General features: G+C 35.4%; 1 protein-coding gene across 2 annotated transcripts in view; it reads right to left on the reverse strand.

Annotated features, from left to right (window-relative positions):
- Positions 1–5568: 5568 nt before the first annotated feature.
- The window catches only part of LOC111088842, a 20111-nt gene continuing 4598 nt past the window's right edge, over positions 5569–21081 (reverse strand). Inside the window, exons 2-3 of one of the 2 annotated variants that reach the window (XM_022399965.1) lie at positions 15543–15910; positions 5569–6818 (exon numbers count right to left, since the gene is read on the reverse strand). In XM_022399965.1, coding sequence (XP_022255673.1) covers positions 6802–6818; positions 15543–15885 — 360 coding nt within the window. In that variant the 5' untranslated portion in view covers positions 15886–15910 and the 3' untranslated portion in view covers positions 5569–6801. The other variant, XM_022399958.1, reaches the window with a different exon arrangement.

The raw sequence follows: 21081 nt of genomic DNA on the forward strand, positions 1-21081 counted from the left end.
GGATACTATACTTACTCAGCACTTCTGTCTCAATACATATACTTACTCAGTGCTTCTGTCTCAATACATATGCTTTTCAATTCTTCTGTTTAGAGATCATATACCTACTTCCACTGCTTCTGCCTTGCCAGATAAATCTATTCAAAGCTTCTGCTTAGATACATGTACCTACTCCATATATTTGTCTGAATAAATATTCCTACTCCATGCTTCTGTCCAGATACATATATTTACTCTATGCTTCTGTCTGGATATATATACTTTCTTAAAACATCTGTCTGGATAAACAAAACTACTCAATGTTTCTTTTGGATATGTATACCCACTCAATGCTTCTTGTCTGGATACGTATACCTACTCAATGCTTCTTGTCTGGATACGTATACCTACTCAATGCTTCTTGTCTGGATACATATACCTACTCAATGCTTCTTTCTGGATACGTATACCTACTCAATGCTTCTGTCTGGATACGTATACCTACTCAATGCTTCTGTCTGGATATATATATATATACACACACACACACACCTACTCAATGCTTCTGTCTGGATACGTATACCTACTCAATGCTTCTGTCTGGATATATATACACACACCTATTCAATGATTCTGTCTGGATACGTATACCTACTCAATGCTTCTGTCTAGACATAACGCTATTCAGTGTTTCTGCCTCCATAAAATATCTACTTCAAAGTTTCTGTCTGATATATACTTATTGCTGTCTGGATATTTACTTACTTAAGTGTTTCTGTTTAAATACATACATGTAAAGTTCCTTAATTTTTTTCAACCTAAATGGGTGTCTTTCTATAAAAAGAAAAAACAATTTGAAATTGCAGTTAAATGTAATGTAAACAGGCTAATAGTGGTTTTTATTGGTCAGTTAGAAACAAAGACAGTACCACCCACATAGCTAACGTATGCATGTTAATAACTGTGTCTCACAGCCTAAGACTAACTATTACCACCAAGTTGCCCATTAGGAGGAGATTTCTTGCTGATGAAATCTGCCGTAAATTTTCTTCAGTCAATAACTCTTTTAAAGATAAAGAGTTTGTTATAAAAAGAAACTTTAATACTATTCAAAATACACTGGAGATGTATTGTTTCTGCCTTATGTATCTGATGGCTCAAGAAGATAAATAAAGTCACTCTGATCCATGTGAAACATTTCATATCATTATCGCTAAATTAATAATTCTTATACAAACTCATCAACTACATTGTGTGGTAAATAAAAACACAAGTACTTTACCACCATATATGTCAATTTTAACAACCAATAGTCAATTTTTGCTCTTCTTATTTTATGATCTGTTATCATATTTACCTCAGTTTATTAATGTACCGTGTAATGATTACTTCATAGTGACACCTTATCACATTCTGACATCTACATGAACACCCAAAGATGTGATAGTCATATCATATAAGCTATGAATAAAGAATAATTTGGTTTTAATACAGAGTTCTGAACACATTTAACACAAAACATTGAGTTACTATACAGTATCTTATCAATATAAAATCAGGCATAAATATACTTGTTTCACTAATAACATTAACACTAGACTGACTACGGATACCAAAATAATCCAAAATTTGCAAATTTTTAATCAGAAAATATCTGACAAACTTTTCAAATTTTTATTGATTTTTAACACTGCCAAGGTCAACAATATTAGCAACTAGATTACATATTAAAACCAATTACACTGATTGGTGCCAGGTAAAATAATTGATGAACAGAAAATACGATTGAGTTGGTACACTGATTGAAATTGGTGTTTATGATTATTACTGTTTCCAATTGTTCCAACTATCTAAGCAATTGAAATATTAGCATTACACTTTCTCTTTATTATATCTGATTAATTCAAGATTGTTCAGTTAAATTTATTAGTGTCATGACTCAAGAAAATAATCAACTAATTGAAATTAGTGCTTCCAATTGCTCTAACCATCCAAGTCTGATGTAAGAATAATCAATTATTTGAATGTAATCAGTTATCAAGCCTGATGATTAACATATTAGCAGATTCCATTAATCACCTAGCTATATTAACAACTAGCTAAGTTATTCAGGTAAAATTCAGAATGGCTTGTTTTGAGCTAGAATAAACTACTAAGGTAAAATTCTGAAATGCTCATTTTGGGATAGAATAGATGTTGTCTATTTGGTTAAAATTCTGAATGGCTGATTTTGGGATAGAATAGATGTTGTCTATTTGGTTAAAATTCTGAAATGTTCATTTTGGGATAGAATAGATGTTGTCTATTTGGTTAAAATTCAGAATGGCTGATTTTGAGCTAGAATTGACATTAGTTATTCAGGCAAAATTTGGAACAACTGATTTTTGGATCAGAACAAATGTCTATTCAGGTAAAATTCGAGAGGATGCCATACGTTTTGGTAAAATCTGAAAACTGATTGTGGGCCAGAATAAATGGTTCATTTTGGGGTAGAATAGATGTTGTCTCTAATAGACATTGTCTCTTAAGGTGTTGTGTAGACATTATTAGTTTACTATCCAGCTAGTAATCTTCAGTGAGGAACAAAAACAAAAAAAGTTCTCTAATTATTAGTTACTTATTAGATAAAAACCAAGATAACTTATACAGGTAATAATATTGTAATAAACCGTGTTTGGTATCTACTCATCATTGGCTCATATAACTGCCTAATCAAGTACCAACAAAATATGTTAAATAAGTTACTGTGCTCAGGTTTACACCTCAATCTCCTTCTAAAAAATAGAAGTAAACAATTAAAAGTTAGTTGAAAAGCATCAATAAAGCATCATAGTTATACTAATGTAAATACTCTAAGAGTCTTAATATTTTTGTAATAGAAAAATGCTAGACTTTCCAAAGATTTTGTTTTTAAACCTCTGCACTACAGAATGGAAGCATTTATTCTGCAATCAATTTCTCTATTACAATTCTGTTAGTTGTTTACAAATGCTCTTTATCCATCACATTATAACTTCTAATGCATTTTAAAATTCAAGAGAAAACAGTTACACCATCAGAAATGGGATATTGAGTTTAAGAATCACGTTTAAATTAATTGAAAGTATATATATAAAGCACAAAAATCTGTGTGTGTATGTCTGTTTGTCCTTTATCTAACTAATACTACATCACTGGACTAATCTCAACAAAATTTTGTGTGGTGATAGTTTGGAACAATGTTATTGAGCATTTATTACCTTTGATGTATGTTAATGTTAACTACATTTATAGATGGTAGCACATCCTTACACCAAAAAAAACTTTATTGAATTTTCTATAACACAACATACACAGTGTAGGGGGAGGGAACATAAACATCATCTTACATATCTCAGTGTGTGTGCTAGCACTCTCTATGGAGAAATGCAATGAAAAAAATGGCCACCACTATTGCAATACTATATAAACTCAGCTGAAGTTTCTATTCCAACAGCCACCATAAGGCTGGTACGAAGAGCCGTTTTTTGAGTTTTACCAGCTTCCTACTTTGACCCGTGACTTATCAACTTCAGCCTGTAATACACTTCTACCACCACTACTTTGGTTGCTACCACTTTCTGCAAAGGTACCCTGATCATCACACAGTGTGTATCACATTTTAAGTTAACAAATATTGAGTTTTTAAAGCTTATACAAAACTTTTGGTGAGGTAATAATGAATACTGTAATAATATGTGATAAATATATTGTGTGAAAATTATGATTTTTTTGTGTTATTTATCATATCATCCACCCACACATTTGTTGAAGTTAATAGCCTGGACAAAGGACAAGTACCTCAGTTTGTAGTTAATATTCTAAAATTAGAACAAATGCAGATTGATATTGTAAGGCAGCTAATTTGAAATCTAGATTTTTAACATAGACAAAGTGATCCCTCATCTCCAAGTTAGTGTGTCAAGATACCTAAAAAGAAACTCACACAGGTCTTGGAAACTTAGTCGTTAACCATTTCTTGACTGATATGCATTTAAGTCAGAAATATTGAAGTTATAAATAAAACATTAAATACTTTGATTTTGTATTGCATGAAGGATTGTTACTTGTAGGCTCATGGTAATAAAATTTGATTACTGACAGTCTTATATAGAAATAAATCTCCCAATTTCAAAAGCTGCTTCCCTATTTTTAAGACCTTTTCAAAACAACTGTGCTAGAGTATATATATTTAGTGAATTAGTGATTATTTATAAAAGCTTGTATACTAGCAAAAAACAGTATAAATCATTTGAAAATGAGTTTTCACACACTTGGGTATCATATTCAAAGTGCACACAATTACATCAAATTACCAGTAATGTCAGACTGTGTAATCAAACTTACTACATGCAACCTGATCCTGATGTGGTATTCAGGTATACTGATATCCATCAGGCAAGTCTCAAATACCCACAAAATGCAGGTTATGGAAATGTTATTTGAGAATAAAATCTACATAGACAGAAAGAGAACACAAGAAAACCCATACAAACAGTCTTAATTCACACACATGCACAAAGTAAATTATTGTTTACTTAAGTGGGCAGTTTCTGATCTTGTTATCGAGGGCTACATCAGCTGCAAGGGCAAAAGAGCAAGTAAAAAAGTATGTCTATATCAAACAAAGACATGATGCAGAATAAAATACATTCGCACTAGACAAGAACCAGGGAAAACCAAGAACATTGAGACACCTCACAACCCTTACAGTACTTAAATGTATTCAAAGGAGATAAACCCTACAAGTTAATAGTGACATGTACAAGTCTCTGCACCACTTTTTTGGAATGAGAATGATCTTACTCCAGAGAGGGATGATATTGAAACATGGCCAAAGAAGTAAAAGTCTATGAACAACTGTTGCAGTATGAAACCTCTGTCTCGGCAAGAAGATTAGTACAAATTCATAACCTTCCTATTTTTAGCTTATAAGCATGGCATTAACTATGTGCATAAACATTACCTGAATATGCATAAATAATTGCATATTTTATACTAGTAAAAAAAAGGTAAAATATGATGATACTTCAAACCATCACATTGATACAATATGCTCACATTTACACTTGTACATTGTGTTAGGAATTGCTAGACTTTGAAAAGAAATGACAAACTTGTGTGTTTCAATGTTACATTATAATACAACAAAACTTGAGTAAAGAAGCACATTGCTAATATAATAAGTTGGCAAACAATGATTTATAAGCATAATGAAGTGATTTATTTTTGGGAGAACATACTACTTGTTTTTACAGAACACTGGATTCTGTCTTCTTCATATCTGCAGAAGACCAGTGTTCTGTCAAAACATATAGTGTGTTCTCCCAAAAATAAATCATTTTATTATGCTTATAAATCATTATTTGCCAACTTATTACAGCAACACTTAAATAAATGTAGGATGTATGGATCAAAAAGAAAATTTTGCTAGCACAATTTCTTAGAGCCAAATGGCATTTTTGAAAAGTTTGAAAAGATTTATGTCAATAAATAAAAAGTTAAAATAGTCTTTAAATATAAAACATTTTGTCAAAAGCCTGTTATTGTATAGGAAACAAAACAGGCCAGTAAATTTTCACCTTTATTTTATTCAAATGCTTATATGTTTATTACACAAATATCCACAAACAAAATTCTAACATGAGAGATATTCCTACAGATATATTTAGAGCTAAAATTCCTGTCATGATTCAAAAACCTGATACTATCAGGTATACACAAAGCGTTCCATCATTTTAACCTCAAAACAGAAAGTCCTTGCCCCAAACAGTAGTAGCAAAAAATAAAAAAAACATGATTATAAACCCAAGAGAGTTAAAGTGACTGTTATTCACCTTATGTTGGAATGATGCAGCAAAAATCACCAGGGTGCCACCTACTGTTAAAACTGAATGCAGATGAGAGGTTTAAACCCTTGCACTTATTTTCCCTGGAAAAATGAAAAGCTAGATGTGAAACAATTTAAATTTTTAAATCTTTAGGGGTTTAGAAATGGAAGAAGTCAATATATGCTATTAACCCTCCCAGATCACCCAAAATCTGGACCCAAGTTCTAGTACAGAATGGATGTTGCCAAATAGACAAGTTGCCCATTGAAACCCTTTTAATTTCTGGGAGGAAAATTTGATAATAATGACTAGAATATTAGAAGTAAACCATAAGATTTACAACCTAGCCCTTAACTTATTCTTAGCTGGAATAATTTCCAATGATTATTAAATATCTTATAATGTGTTGTATTTTTATAGCTTTGATTCTCTCACATTTTTGCTGAATAGGTAGGTATTTATATACCATACATGGACACAAAATAATACATTAGATACACAGATGTTTCATCGTGAAACCATTTGGTTGAGAATTTGAAAGGTCTTCAGTGGAATAAATGGCTCTACTTGTCACCTAACTTGTTTTTACATTCAAAATGAATAAACATTTTCAAAAAAACCTGAAAAATAAGCAGCTTATTAAAATTTCTAAAAATCTTACTAATCATTAACACCTTAAAGATATGTGTAAATCTTCCCCCATCATACAATGGTTTACGGTTGATTGATAATTGAGACTAGACTAACAGATGTAGAGATAAAAAAATAAAAAAAGAAGTATGATTCATAATAAAAATTGTGAAACCAAGTCAATCTAATCTCAAGATGGTAGCATCCTATGGTGGAGTTTCCTTTTCTTTTTTTACAACAAATCCTGGCATTTTGTAGTGACTTTCAAGAACTATTGAGCATTATTATCTATAAACCACCCCTTACAGCTTCTCAATCCACCCACACATGCTGACATTCATAATTATGTTGTGTCAGCAACTGAAAAACAAATAAAAAACTAAAGCAGTACTGAAACTAAAACTGAAAGACAAAATGTACTGGTAACTAGAGAGAACTATATTTTTAAGAAGACAGAGGCAGCAAATGATGCTAGTGTAGTTTTACACCACTTCACAGATCATGCAGGTTTGTTAACCAAATTTCAATAATTTTCAAATAAAATCCAAAATATTCAAAACATTTAAGCATTTTTAAGTACGTGAAATAAGATCTTTAAATTCAAACTTTAGGCTTTAAATTTTTTAAAAATATATTCAATAATTTTAGTTTTATGATGATGCATGCATGATCAATGATTTTATGTGCAATTGATTACACTACTACAGTGAGTACTGGAAAGTTTTTTAAAGAGGGCTATTATGATGATGATTTCAGGGAAGGAACAGATAAGTTAAGACCTCTACAACTTATTTTCTTTTGGCAAAAAAAAAGGATAAGATGCGAAACCTATTTAAGTTTATTGTATGATATTATCTGGGGGATCAATGTAATAAAAGTATTTGATTTTTTTTTTTATTACATGTGTGGTTTTGTTTGTGGATGTGTATTGTATTCTGAAGAGTACAAGATGAGCAGACACAAGTTGTAAGATTTGTAAAAAACGACTACACCAGTTAAAATAGTATTATCTTTTTAACAGGATGATTGGCTTATAAAATCATTTGCCACTGGCAGAAGCATAGGCTGGTACTATACAAGAAGTGTAATGGAGAAATCAACTGTTTCCTGAAAAATAAAGGGTGGGTATAAATATTTACTTCTCTCGAGGGTGGGTGAGCAAGAACAACCTTAAAGAACCAAATGGCCCCTTGTTGTGTTTGTATTATGTTATGATGCAAATACCATTCAATGATTTTGCATGGCCTATTAATAGTTATTCAAACATCCACATAACTGACTATCAAGAAAAGTATGTTGTTCATGGTTTCATTTTGCAGGATTATAGGCAAAAACCAAATAAAAATCCACTTTAAAATACAAATGCTCAGTCATACAAAAATGAGAACATTACACTGAAAGTTAATAATTATATCACTGTGTTCTAGGCTGTGTTTTTGATCCTTTAATTAACAAAACATTTGTATTGTTTGAATATTACTATTTTTGATTATTCCTACTATCAAAGTAATTAAAATAATGACACCATGATTTCTCATTATTATATTTTTGTTGCATTCAAGTTTGTTCAGCTTCAGACCAGTACTTTCCAGGATTAGAAAATTTTGGGTTCAATTCCCATTACCATCAAACGAGCTTGTCTATTCAGCCTCGAGGACATTATATGCCTTTTTTTTCTCTCTCTCTCTCTTTTAGTTTTGACAAAGCCACTGAGGCTATCTGTCACTACCCCTATTTTTGAACTACTGACCAGAGGGAAGACAACCAGCCAGAAGCACTCACTGCCAACTTTTGGTCTAATCTTTCATTACTGAATAGTGGAATTGACCCCTACTATTGGTCACTACATTATAACACTCTTACAGCTGAAAAGGCAAACATCTTTGGTGCACTGGTTATTGAATTATGTGATCCTTACTTCATGGAGCTATTATTAGACTATACCAGCCAAGGGGCATCATAATATTACAGTCAAACCTAATCATTGATAAAGAGAGTAGCTCTCAAGAATTGGTGGCACATGGAGTGCTACTAGCCAGTTGCCTTCTCCCTAGTCAGAAGTTCAAAATTAAGGACAGCAGCAGATGACCTTGTTCAATTGCAGATACACACCAACTGACGTTGGTGACCTCACATGACACCATAGCTAGTATTAATGCCCTTAGCATGATGTTGTGCGTATGTTCTACTCTGCTTGTAAATAGCTTACAAATGTCAGAGTGTGGCCTAGTGGCCATTGGTTAAATAACCACACACAGCATTGCCTGTTGTTCATGTTTACCTTCTTTAGACTAAACAATAGTGCAGTTTAACTTAATACATTGCTTACTAATTACATGATGCTACAAAGATAACCAGTGCTACATTACTCAAGGCATGAGAGGTTTGAGCCCTCCTCTTAGCCATAAACCTTTAAAATTTGTGCAAAATAAATATATGCTAGGAAAACTCAATTAGATAGCTAAATGCTTATCTCTAATATGAGCTCTTTTAAAACAATCATTTAATGTTATTAACTCAGTAACCATTGTAATATATACATGGAAGACATTTACAGCTTTGCTTCAATCTTTCATCTGTGACTATTCGTTGTTTGGTGCACAAATCCAACCTAATACCATAAGAGTAATAATAATAATAATGACATAAGTAAAAGTTTCTTGTTTAGTACATATTAATTGAGCTCTATATACCTAGAGCTCAATTAATTTTGATTAATTTTCAGTAAACTATTTTTATAATGATAATGGTCACTAAAAAAAGAAAAGAAAAATCCTGTCATTTTCTTGTCAAAAATTCAGAGGTTCTAAGATAACAATTATTACAAAAGTATTTTGCAGACCTCTTGGAAGTTATAACCAAATATTAAAAAAAAAAGAAAGAAGAAGGCTCAAACTTTTTCAAAATACTGCTCACAAAATCTCAACACTAAATATAATTGAATGTACCCAGTGTGATAATTCTATTTGTAGTAAAATAACAGTGAATACTATTATCAACAAATGGTGATTCAAAAATAATAGTTCTTATTTTCATAATGCAAGGAGATGCAATTAAACTTATATAATTTTACATGCATCAAAAATCCATTTGTAAAAGATTATATTGTCCTGCAGTGTCATATATACACTATTCACTAATTGTGAACTTTTCTTTTTTTTACAATTATACATCTGGCAGTTATGCCTCATGACAACAATTATACAATAGGAAGCATTGAAAAAATATTGGTCTTAATATTTGTCTCAAGATTGTTTTGCTCTGCTTTTATTATTTTATTAATGCATTTCAACATATCTTTCTGCATAACATTTTTCAATGGTTTCTGAACAATTATTTTGGCATATTGTGGTTAAATGTTCTGTATTTGGTAAAGTTTAAATGCTAAATGAATTACATTCCATGTGTATTTTGCATCAGGTTTGTAAATTTCTCTTGAGAGTTTATATTTATTGGTTTTGTGTAATTTTTGTGTCAAGCTAATATGATTTCACACTGCAGAATTACTTGATTACTCTAACATTTAGAAGTGACTATAACAATTAACTCACATGTCAGTGTACATTAAATATGTATTAAAAATAGACTTAGTTAAAAATCACTTTATTCTGCATTCAGTAGTGACATGTAAAATCCAAAAGATGTTTTAATTTTAAAACTGTACGTACATGGAAAGTATTATTTTATATAAATGTGATAAAATAAATTAATTATTAAAATTAGAATTAGATGTATAATGCTATTTTCACTTGTTTTTTTTTGTAAACTGCTTGAGAAAAAAAAATGACAAATTTGTGCTCCAGTCAAACATAAAATTTTGCAGAAAAATTCACTTGTTCATAAATACAAGTTTCCAGGAAAACTAAATTTTTATATCTTATATCTTTAGTATCAGCTTATTACAATAAAATTCTTAGTCTAGAACTCCTACTCATTAAATTATTATGCGTAACATTTTCCACATAATTTATGTTATGTAACCATATATCTAAACTATATTTTATATAAAAAATGAAATCAATAAATGTTAAGATTTTTCTAAATTGAAATGTATTTCCAATAATACTTAACTCCACTGACACTTTGGCTATTTCTCGATCTACAAGGTTTCTACCTCTTTGCCTATCTCTTTTATACCCCACTTGAATGCCCTTGGCAATATCTAACTTGCAAAACTCTCCACCAACATCAATAAGCTCTCTATACAGATACTGTATAGAAGCACCTCATTCAGATAATGTAATCACTTTTTCCAGACTTATGCCATTCCCAACACTAACACCAGCTCTTAGTGGTGAGGAAGGGTGGGATAGCATCAGTGAGGTAAGTATTATTGCAAATACATTTTCAATTTAGGAAAATGTTACCATTCGCTGACACTTTAGCTAGAATCCCACAATGAGAAGGTGGAATGGCCAGTGAGGGCATGATCCATACAGAAAACGTCTGCATAGAACAGGGATGTATCAAGATAAGAGTGGTACTCAAGTGGGGAAAACCACACTACATCCAGAACAGGTATGCTCTTTACCCAGAACTGAATATCGATATCAAGAGTGGAATAGTACATGAATAATTATTATAGGCCCATATCCATACTGTGTTGGAATTATGGGGTCTTGGTTACTATATCCCACATTGGTGACAAGGGCAATTGGACTGCAATGTGATATATAGATATACTTTGTATTGGATCCCAACTTGTAGCTATAGAATGATGCATTCCGAACCACCAAAGGCAACATCCCAGGCTCGGAATGACGGGATCATGCATGCCTTACTCAACCAAAGGAACAGAACTCATCCGGTCTGGAATTATGAATATTCATCCTTACTCTCCAACTCATGGGCAAGGAGCATTCCACTTGTCCCCTGAATTATGAGATGATAATGGACCTCCATGCATGAACAATAAACAGTTGAACATTGTACATAAGAAGGGCCATGTACTCCCCAACCGGATAGTATAGGATCAAATCTGAACCGGTATTATGAGTAGGCTCCTGAGGAGGCTGGTGCCACTCCTACCGACATCTGGGAAATACACCCAGGGACCCGAGTAGAAGGGCTTCCAGCTTTGCCCTCTTCTCAATGAGTGGAGGAACACACTCGAACACTCTGGAGGAAAATTCTTTGTCCACCACCCCAGTGACTGGAAACTGGGTGTAGTAAGGACTCCCTAGCTCCACTAGTAGAATCTGGAGGGTAATGTACATTGGAAAGTCCTGAGAAACAGTGCTCTGGAAACAAGTTCCTTGACTTTTTAAAAGCAAATCGTCCCCAATATTTTCAACCTGATGATCAGCAGGGACGGGCAGGATCCCCTTTAGCTTTACTCATGATAGTCTATGAGTGGCTGTCCATGAGAATATGATAATACCATCCAGAATGTGCCTAGATGGTCTTATGGAACCCCTAATTTCTACAGAGCCTGTTGCAACCAGTTGGAAGGATAGTGAAATTGGTTGCTAGTGCAGAATTACACCTGTCTGGGCAACACTCACCACAGAGTGGGATCCAGATAAAAAGTAAAGGGACTCTGGAAAGAAAAAAGAACATATGATGGAGAAAATTACCCACCCCATCACAATCTAGCAGATATAGTCAAAACGGCCACAAGGGGTAGTCAAGAACCTTCAGAAGACGAAACTGCCAGATCATGCAAGTAATGAGAGTGGAAAGTATTGGGAGAAGTCCACATACCAGCCTGCTCAATGTCTTCCAGAAGGCAATTCAAACAGGCAGACAATGACACAGATATGTGACCAGTAAAGATAGACCAGAGAAGGCAATATGAATCAATTTTCAAAGCCACCTTGCTAATGTAATTGGGGATAAATCCCAGGAAACCATGGAATAAACAGTCTATTCCTATTACCCCCAAATGAGTTAGTACGAACCACATAACACCCGAGAGCCCTGACAGGACATATCAAAATTGGTGCCTGAACGGTTATAAAGGTGAGAAATGGCTGACAAGTGAATGGGTGAGAAGGATTTTCCCTCTTTCTAGCTGCAAGAGTCTTCAGAAAGAAGGACCTATCAAGGTAAAGCAATATATAGGTGGAATGATAAAGAGTCCTCTGTACATGTATTGCAAATAATTCCAATCAACATCCACATGCCAACAACAACAAAAAATATTACTTAATCGAAAGGTGATACAAAAACAGGAGGCTAAAGACTCGAAGGGATGATGAGACAATGCATGTAAAACAACCCTAACATCCCAATTAGGTAATTGAAAAGGTCATCTGGACCAAAGGATGCAAAAGGATTTTAAAAGGTTAGATATAACTGGAGACTCAAAACTTTCTTATATTTAGAATGTCGAAAAGTAGTCAATAAAGATGCTTTATATAAGGCCACAGTAGACGAAGTCAAACCTCTTTCAAAAATCCAAATAAAAAAACATGATATAATTGACACCTTTGGATGAAGGGGGTTGAATTTCCTATTTATACACCACCGACAATAAGTGTGCCCTTTTGTTGATAAATGGCATAGTTGGTTGACGGAAAGATTTAGTATAGTATAACGTAACTTTAGACATTAAGCCCCTATGTCTGGCAAAGGCCTGGATAACTTCCAGCCATGAAGTTTGAATTTCTGAACATCTAGGTGTAGAACGTCGGATCAAGGTTGTTGCAACAGAGATGGCCATAGAGGAAGTACTAAAGGTAGATACACCTGTAGATATTGAAGAAGAGGAAACCATGTTTGAATTGGCCAAAATGGTGCTACCAAAAGAACCTGACAAGGAGTGGAACAAACCATATCTATAACTCTGAGCAACAGACAAATTGGGGAAAAGGCATACAGATGCAAACCCGTCCAGTCCTGACTGAATGCATCTATTGCTAAAGCTCGAGGATAAGGTACTGGGGACCAAAACAACTGCAGCTGAGAATTCCAATAAGTTGCAAAGGCATCGATCATCAGAGATCCAAACCAAGAGCAAATCCACTGAAAAACTTCACGATGTAGCATCCATTCAGTTGGGAGAATCTGGTTGGGCCGAGACAAATGATACACAATTAAATTCATCACTCCAGGAACATAGAATGCCAAGAGGTTTATAAGATTGGAGTGAGCCCAGTAGAGAAGATCAAAAGTTCGAAAACAAAGATCTCGAGAATGTGTGCCCCCTTGACTAGAAATGTAGGATACCACTGTGGAATTGTTGGAATGTATCATGACAACTTTCCCCTTCAAGAGAGACAGACCCTGAACCATTGCTTGATGTACCACAAGTAGTTCAAGATTGCTGATGTGAAGAAAAGACTCGTAGACTGTCCAAATATCCTGAAATTCCTGACTGTGGACAAAAGCATCCTATTCTTGAAGAGATGCAACTGTAAACATATGGATTTCTTCTGGATAAGGATGAGGAATCGGTACCTCGATACTGGCATTGTTCCGATCCAACCACCACTCGAGATCTGTGATGTTGCTCCTGAGTAAGGATACAGGATGATCCAATGTATCGAAGTTCATGCTCCATTGGTCATGCAGTGACCACTGAAGGGACCTCATATAGGCTCCTCCCAAGGGAATGGTAGATTCAAGGGACACCCACATCCCCAAAAGAGTGAGAACCATTCGTGCAGTAAGAGAAGGAGACTTAAATAAAAGCCTGACTGCTCTTTCCATAGCTTGTAGTCTGATGGGAGTAAACTGAGCCTGACTTAAGTATATGTTGAAAAAAACACTGAAATGGACAAGGTATTGAGTTGATGATAGAATGGATTTCTCTACTTTGATAAGAAAGTCTGCCTTTGTGGCTTCTGAGAGGAGACTCTGGGTATGTTGTTTTGCCAATTTACAAGATGGTGCCAAAAGTAGCCAGTCATCCACATAATGATGTGTGCACAGGATCAAGTAATGCAGATGGCAAGAAAAGGCTTGTACCACTCTGCAGAAGACATAAGGTGCTGATGCAAGGCCAAAAGGCAGAGCTCTGAACTGCAGCACTTGACCCTTGTGCACAAATTGTAGCAATCAGCGGGAGGACTCTGCTATGGGAATGTGAAGATATGCCTCAGTAACATCGAACTTGGTCATCCAAAAAATGGGTGAAAAATGCCATCATAAGTTTAGAAATGATTCTATCGTAAAACGAGGAGGATTCAAAAAATGATTGAGTTGAGACAGATTGATAATGGGACTCCAATCTCCAGTATTCTTAGGTATTAATTATATTGTCCATTTATTACAGGTTTCAGGTTTGTGTTACATTGTGTATATGATATATTTTCAATTTTTCACATATTGCAGTTTAGGATTAAAACAATGACTTACTCCTAAATTGTTGAACCTGACGATCTGTCATATTAAATGAATGGTAGTTTGAAAATATTTTAAAATAACCCCAAACAAGTTAGAAATAAGGATACTAGTTTCATGTTAAAATAATTAAGTAGTTAAATGTAACTAATTAATGAGCTTAACAATTAATAAATTAGCAAATTTCACTAATCTCTAGCCCTACTGTGAATAAAATAAAACCAGATGAAAAAGATATTCTGTAGGTGTTAATTGGACCCAATAAATGATATAAAGTAAACACACAAAGATTTACAAGTCAGTGTATTTCTACTTGGATATAAAACAAATCAGAAAACTAGATGGAACCAATTATTTATAAATCTTTACATGACAATGTTTTAAAGTTGAGAAATATATAAAACTATAGTAGATTGTATCAAAAACATTATAGTTAAATTTCACTATGAAAACAAAAATTATTAACATTGCTGAAATTTTAATTTTGATGAATTGCATAAACCAGTACAAGAGTTAACATACAATGTAGGATTCTACAAAACAAGGGTAAAATTGACTTAGACTTGCATAATTGTTACTACTTTTGTGAAAGGAGTAATTTCATATTTTTTGGAGAAAACTAAAAGACATTTGTGCCAAGACATATAAAGTATTGTATACTGTTGTAAGTTAAGCATTGTATAGTGTTATACTTTTTTTTTTTGTTTTTACTTGTTGTTAAACGAATGTTTAAACAACTCTATTCAAAAGCGTTATGCACAGTTTTACTATGACAAACAGGTAGACTAGACTACTTACCGTTAAGAGACATGAGCTGAGCAGGCAAAGAATGGGCAGCAAAAACTCTGCTGAAAGGAGATGTGTCATCAGGAGTACTAGTGTCTGAGTTGGGTGAATCAGATATTCCTAGACTAACACTGGGGCCTGAAGGTATGCCTAAAGGCTGGCTAGAAGTTCCATTTACACTTAACACGCTAGAGAGACTCCGAGCCCGTTGTCGAGCATCAGCAGCACTCGTTCCAGTTCTGTGCCCATGTCCCAAAATTCCAAAACTACTTGTTGTTGTAGATGGAGAGCCACAAGCTTCATTAGCTGAACTGCTACGAGGACTATGACCACTAGTGCTTTGCTTGGCTCCCATTTTTGTTCAAACTCTCATGAATACCCTAGAGAGATTACTGTTATTAGCTTTATTGTTAAAAGATCAACCAAAACACAATGCAAAAAACAAAAAATATTACTGTTAATATCAGTTATTATAAAAGCCCAAACTGCCTCCTTATGTACATGTCTTAAGAAAAAAAGTTCTCAGCAATAAATGAAATAAAATTCACAATATATTAACTACAGTTTTATTATAAACCAATCTTCACAAAAGAAAAAGATACAGCTTTTTGTTAAAATGAATATCCAGCTTGTAAAAATATAGCCTGGTAAACAATCACCAACTATACCTAGGAATGTGAAAACATACATGGTTAGAAAAAGCAACTCAGTCCAAACCCACTACTATTACTTCATGCATACATACATTCAACAATCACTAAGATCAGTAATCTAAACTACCTGTAGGCTTTTGTGTCCATCTAACATACATTTGATCATTTTAAACAGCATGAAGCACATGACGGAACAAAAACAACATCATTCTATAAGTTTATACAGTAAAACATACAATAACAGTATTTTGTATGAGAAAAAGTCTACATATGGAATTTCTAAAGTTAACATTTTTCTATAAATACTCATCTCCACACAAGGAATTTCTATATACCTCGCACATCTGTTTTAATAGATTTGCATACCACTATCCTTGAGCTAACTCCCACATAAATTCACATGTTTAACATGAACTGCACTGGTGCATGATGATGTCATCATGCTACGATAGCCCTCCACCAATAGGAAGTGACAACCTCCATGAATCTCAAGATAACTTCATTTTTAGATGAGGCAAGAAAAAAAAAAGTACACCAGAAGTGAAGAGGTTGGGTGGAAATGTGTGTGGAGATGAGTATCTATCCAAAATACGTTTTTAATATAGGAAAATGTTAATTTCTGAGATGATACCTCACCTCTCACACAGAATTACTAGAATTCATGTTGAAGTGGTGGAGGAGCTGATATGAATTTTAAACCTAGATGAGCTCCCTTTAGAAAGCACCCTAAGGAAAAGTCTACACAAGAAAAAAGACACATCAGTTGTGTGAGGGGTGACCTGTACTGCACTGACAGTATCACCACCACTCTACTTCTTACTGTATTGTGCTAAGCCCAACTGGTAAGGATTCTCCAAGGTCCACCACCCCAGCAGTTAGGAACTGGTGGAAAGTCTTTTGTGCTCCACTTGAAGAAGAAGGGGGAGAATTTGCATTGGGGAGACTCAGAGAAGCACCTGGATTCCCATCAAACTACCAGCCAGAAAGGTCTTTTACTGGAGACAGTGAAATGGGTGAATGCAAAACCCTATATTTGCAAGCACAAGCCAAAGAAGTGGGCAAATCAATTCATGATAGTCCATGGAAATAGTGCAATCTAAGTTAGACAAGTGAGTAAAATTGTATACCACAAGGAAACATCTAGTGATCTTGTAGAACAACTCATCTTGCAGTGGGCATTGATAGAGCCAGGGCAGATGGGTTGAACACTTTCTGTTCCCCCCTCGTCCAATGAGGATTTGAGGAAATATGCATATCCTGGGAGACAACAAAAGCCATCTGGTAGGATTCAAGAAAGGGGAAGAAGGCCTTGAAAAGGAAAATGCAATTACCCTCTCACAGACAGTATGTAGGTGTATTGAAGAACAACAACTGGAGTGAATTGCAACCCAGCAGATGACAAAACATCCAAATGATAAAAGGAAACAAATGTGTGTGGATCCATCCACATGCCAGTCTGAAGGGTCTCATTCAAGAGATGATGAGAAAGAGACATAAGAAATGTGAAATGACAATCATCCACCTGAGCAGCCAAAGTGTTAGGAAGAAAGGTCTGGCCAGGATAGAGGAAGAAAGTATGGTGAAAGAGAGTGAAGGAAGCATTGAAGGTATAGACATCTGAATGATGATGACACTAAGTGAGGAGAAAAGAGATGAAACAATAAACATGAAATCAACAGCTTGAAAGGAGCCTGAAAAAGATTGTAAAAAAATGCAACAAAGTCCCAGTCAAGCATGGGAGTAGAACAAGAGGGTCGGTGAAAAAGGAAGGATCAGAACAAAGAGGAGAGAACAAGAGAAGAAAACCAGGCAGCAACTGGAAATGCAAAATGTAGGAGATAAAGCTGTCCAAAAACCAGCATGAGTGGAAAACTAGCAATCCATGATTGAACAACCAAGTGAAAAGGGAAAAAATGTGAGCCACAGTAGGATGGCCCAGAGGAAGGGAGAGGCAGATGCCCCCTCCCTTCAGTCTGATAGAGAAGCATCAGGGAAGCAATGGAGATCCAGTCAGGGGGTGGACAGGGGATGCCAACCATGGTGTTGGCACGGTCATGTTGCTAAAACAAAACTTTAAGAAGAGGCACATGTGAAGTAAATATAGCACAAAAGAGTGAGTGGTAGAAGAAAGGGCAGAATTCCCAACAGAAAAAGAACCTTGTGTGCAGGATGAAAGGACAGGAGAAGAAGAAGGAAATGGGAAAATGCCCAACAGATGAAGACAGGTACAGGATATAAATATAAAGTGAATGATACCCCAGAGCCCACATGTCCTAAGACATGTACTAGGTCAGAACACCCCTCCCCCCCAGTTTGATAGAGAAGCATCAGAAATGTTATGATGATCCATTTAGGGGGCAAAAAGGGGAATGCCCACTATGATGTTGGCATGTTAAAACTGTTAAAACATAAAGAAGGCATAAAATCAAGGACAATGGATTCCAAGAAGGGTATCACTGGAAGAGGCAAATGTGAATATAGCCCAAAGGAATGAGTGGTAAAAGGAAAGGCAGAATCCCCAAAAGTAAAGGGAGCTTGTGTGCAGGGTGAAAAGGAGAAACACAAACAGAAGTGATGCTACCTTCCATTACTCCTAAGCAAAGTAGTGAAGGCTGGTTCCAACTGAAATGAGAGTAGAAAAACATGCCAAATCAAACAGAAAGAGTGAAACAGGAGAGGAAAATGTGCTACAAGATTGGGAGAAACGAAAGGTATTAGACAAGGCTGTCCTATAGCCAGCAATGGTGGAAACTGATAAAGTATTGTTGAAAAGTCAAGTAGAGAAATTTTAAAAGTGGGAAACACTAGGTCGGGAAGGTGAGAAACCATGGTAAAAAGATCAACTCCAGAAAATGCATCATTTCTTCTGGGAAACATTTACAGAAGAAGAGCAGACCAAATGAAAAAGAAGGAAGGCTACCCACATAGTCTAAATTGTCTCGCAGGGGACTGAACAAAATCCATGCTGGAGTGTGGTGATGGCAGGATAAAATAGGATGACTTAGAAGGGATCAGGAAAGTAGAAGAGGTATGGGAGGGGAGGACTGAAGGAGGTTCAGGATTGAAAATCTCAGATGAGCAGGCTAGAATGGGGCAATTAGAAGACCTGACACAGAATGGCTTTGATGAGTGAAATAATACAAAGAAGAATACGGATAGGAAGATAAGCATAAAGGTAAAGATTGGTCCAATTCTGATTAAAATCATCTGCTGCCAAAGCCAAAGTATGTGGAACTGGAGACCACAAGAGGGGCTGTTTGGTATTGAGATTGATGGAAAATGCATCCAGAAAAAGAGCATAACTTCTGAAACACATGAGAAGTGAAAAACCACTCTGTAAGTACAATCTTATCAGGATGAGGTAACCAATCCCCTATAAGATTCAGATCACTGGAACATGATAATCAAGAAAACAAAGTTGCTAAGATTGAGCCCAAAAATGGAGATCCAACATTCGAAAGTAAAACAAACAGGAGTGGGTACCCCCTTGTTGATTGATGTAAGAAACAATGGTTGAATTTGTCAGAATGGATCATAACCAAATGGCCCCTTACTAAAAGTAGGAAATAATCTAAGGCCCGATGAACTGCAAGAAGTTCCAGAAAATTGATGTGGAGAAAAGATTTGACCATTGTCCAATAACCAGAGATCTCCTGAGAATCCAGATACTCTCCCCACCCTACAGAAGACTTGGCCCTACTGAGGTAGGTGTTGAAAAATACCCCCAAATAAATAAAATACTGCATGGGTGTGAGATAGGACTTCTCCTGCTTAACAAGCTGCCTCCTGTAAGAGGAAATGGATACATTAGTGAGATGCTTGTTGGGACAGAACTAAAAGAAGACAGTGTCCATATATTGAGAGAACCACAAACCAAGTGTGAAGATGTGAGCAAAGGCTCTGGCTATACAGCAGAAGACATATGGTGCTGCTGCCAGACCAAAAAGTAGAGTGCAGAACTTAAACACTCGACCACCATGAACAAACCGAAGGTAACGTCTGGATGCAGGAGAGATGGGGATATGAAAGTAAGCATCAGAGAGATCAACCTTGGTCATCCAAAGACCTGGAGTGAATGATCTATGAAGGATTAGGAAAGACCTCATGGTGAACTGCAGGAGGATTATGAAGTGGCTGACATTGGAGAGATTAATGACAGAACACCAATCTCCAGTTTTCTTGGGAACCACAAACAACTGGGAATAAAATCCTGGAGAAGAGTGAAATACCTAATCGATAACATCCTTGTGCAAAAGATCACGAACTGCCTCCGAGAGATGCTGGTATGAAATGGGATCCTGAGGATAGAGGAAGCAAATGGGTCGTGAAGATAAAAAAGGCCAGAAACTGAAGGAATAGTTCTGTTAGAACCTGAAGAACCCAGGGGTCCATGGTGAACACATCTGGCTAACTGTGCCCCCACAGTGCTAGATCCTATGGGATAGTCACGAAACTGTCATCAGAAAACATGACAATGGGCAACTCACTGCAGAAACCCAGGAAAGTGGCACTAGTAGTGGAGAGGATGCAGGGAATGAGACACAGGAATAGAGGTAGGAGAGGTTTGGGAAAGATGAAACACAAGGGAGGAAAAGGAAGCATGTTGATGAGCAGCCTTCACCCGAGACTCCAAAGTATCAGGAAGATCCTCAGAAATATACAGTCGTAAAAAATGGGCCAGATGGAGGTCTCACAAATAGAAAGCTGGGAGATGTATGAGACAAGATATGCACACCAACGTGGGAAAGAGAAGGGTAAATGTATCTGCCAAAAACCATTCAGTGATACAGTGGATAGCCTTGGAAGGAGATGGATGGAAGAGGGATAATAGGTAACATACCTGGGAAATCATGTACCAAAAAAGCCAAAGGAGGATGATGGAAATCCAGATGGGTAGC

Source organism: Limulus polyphemus, unplaced genomic scaffold (genome assembly GCF_000517525.1).
Source record: "Limulus polyphemus unplaced genomic scaffold, Limulus_polyphemus-2.1.2 Scaffold106, whole genome shotgun sequence".
NCBI lineage: Eukaryota > Metazoa > Arthropoda > Merostomata > Xiphosura > Limulidae > Limulus > Limulus polyphemus.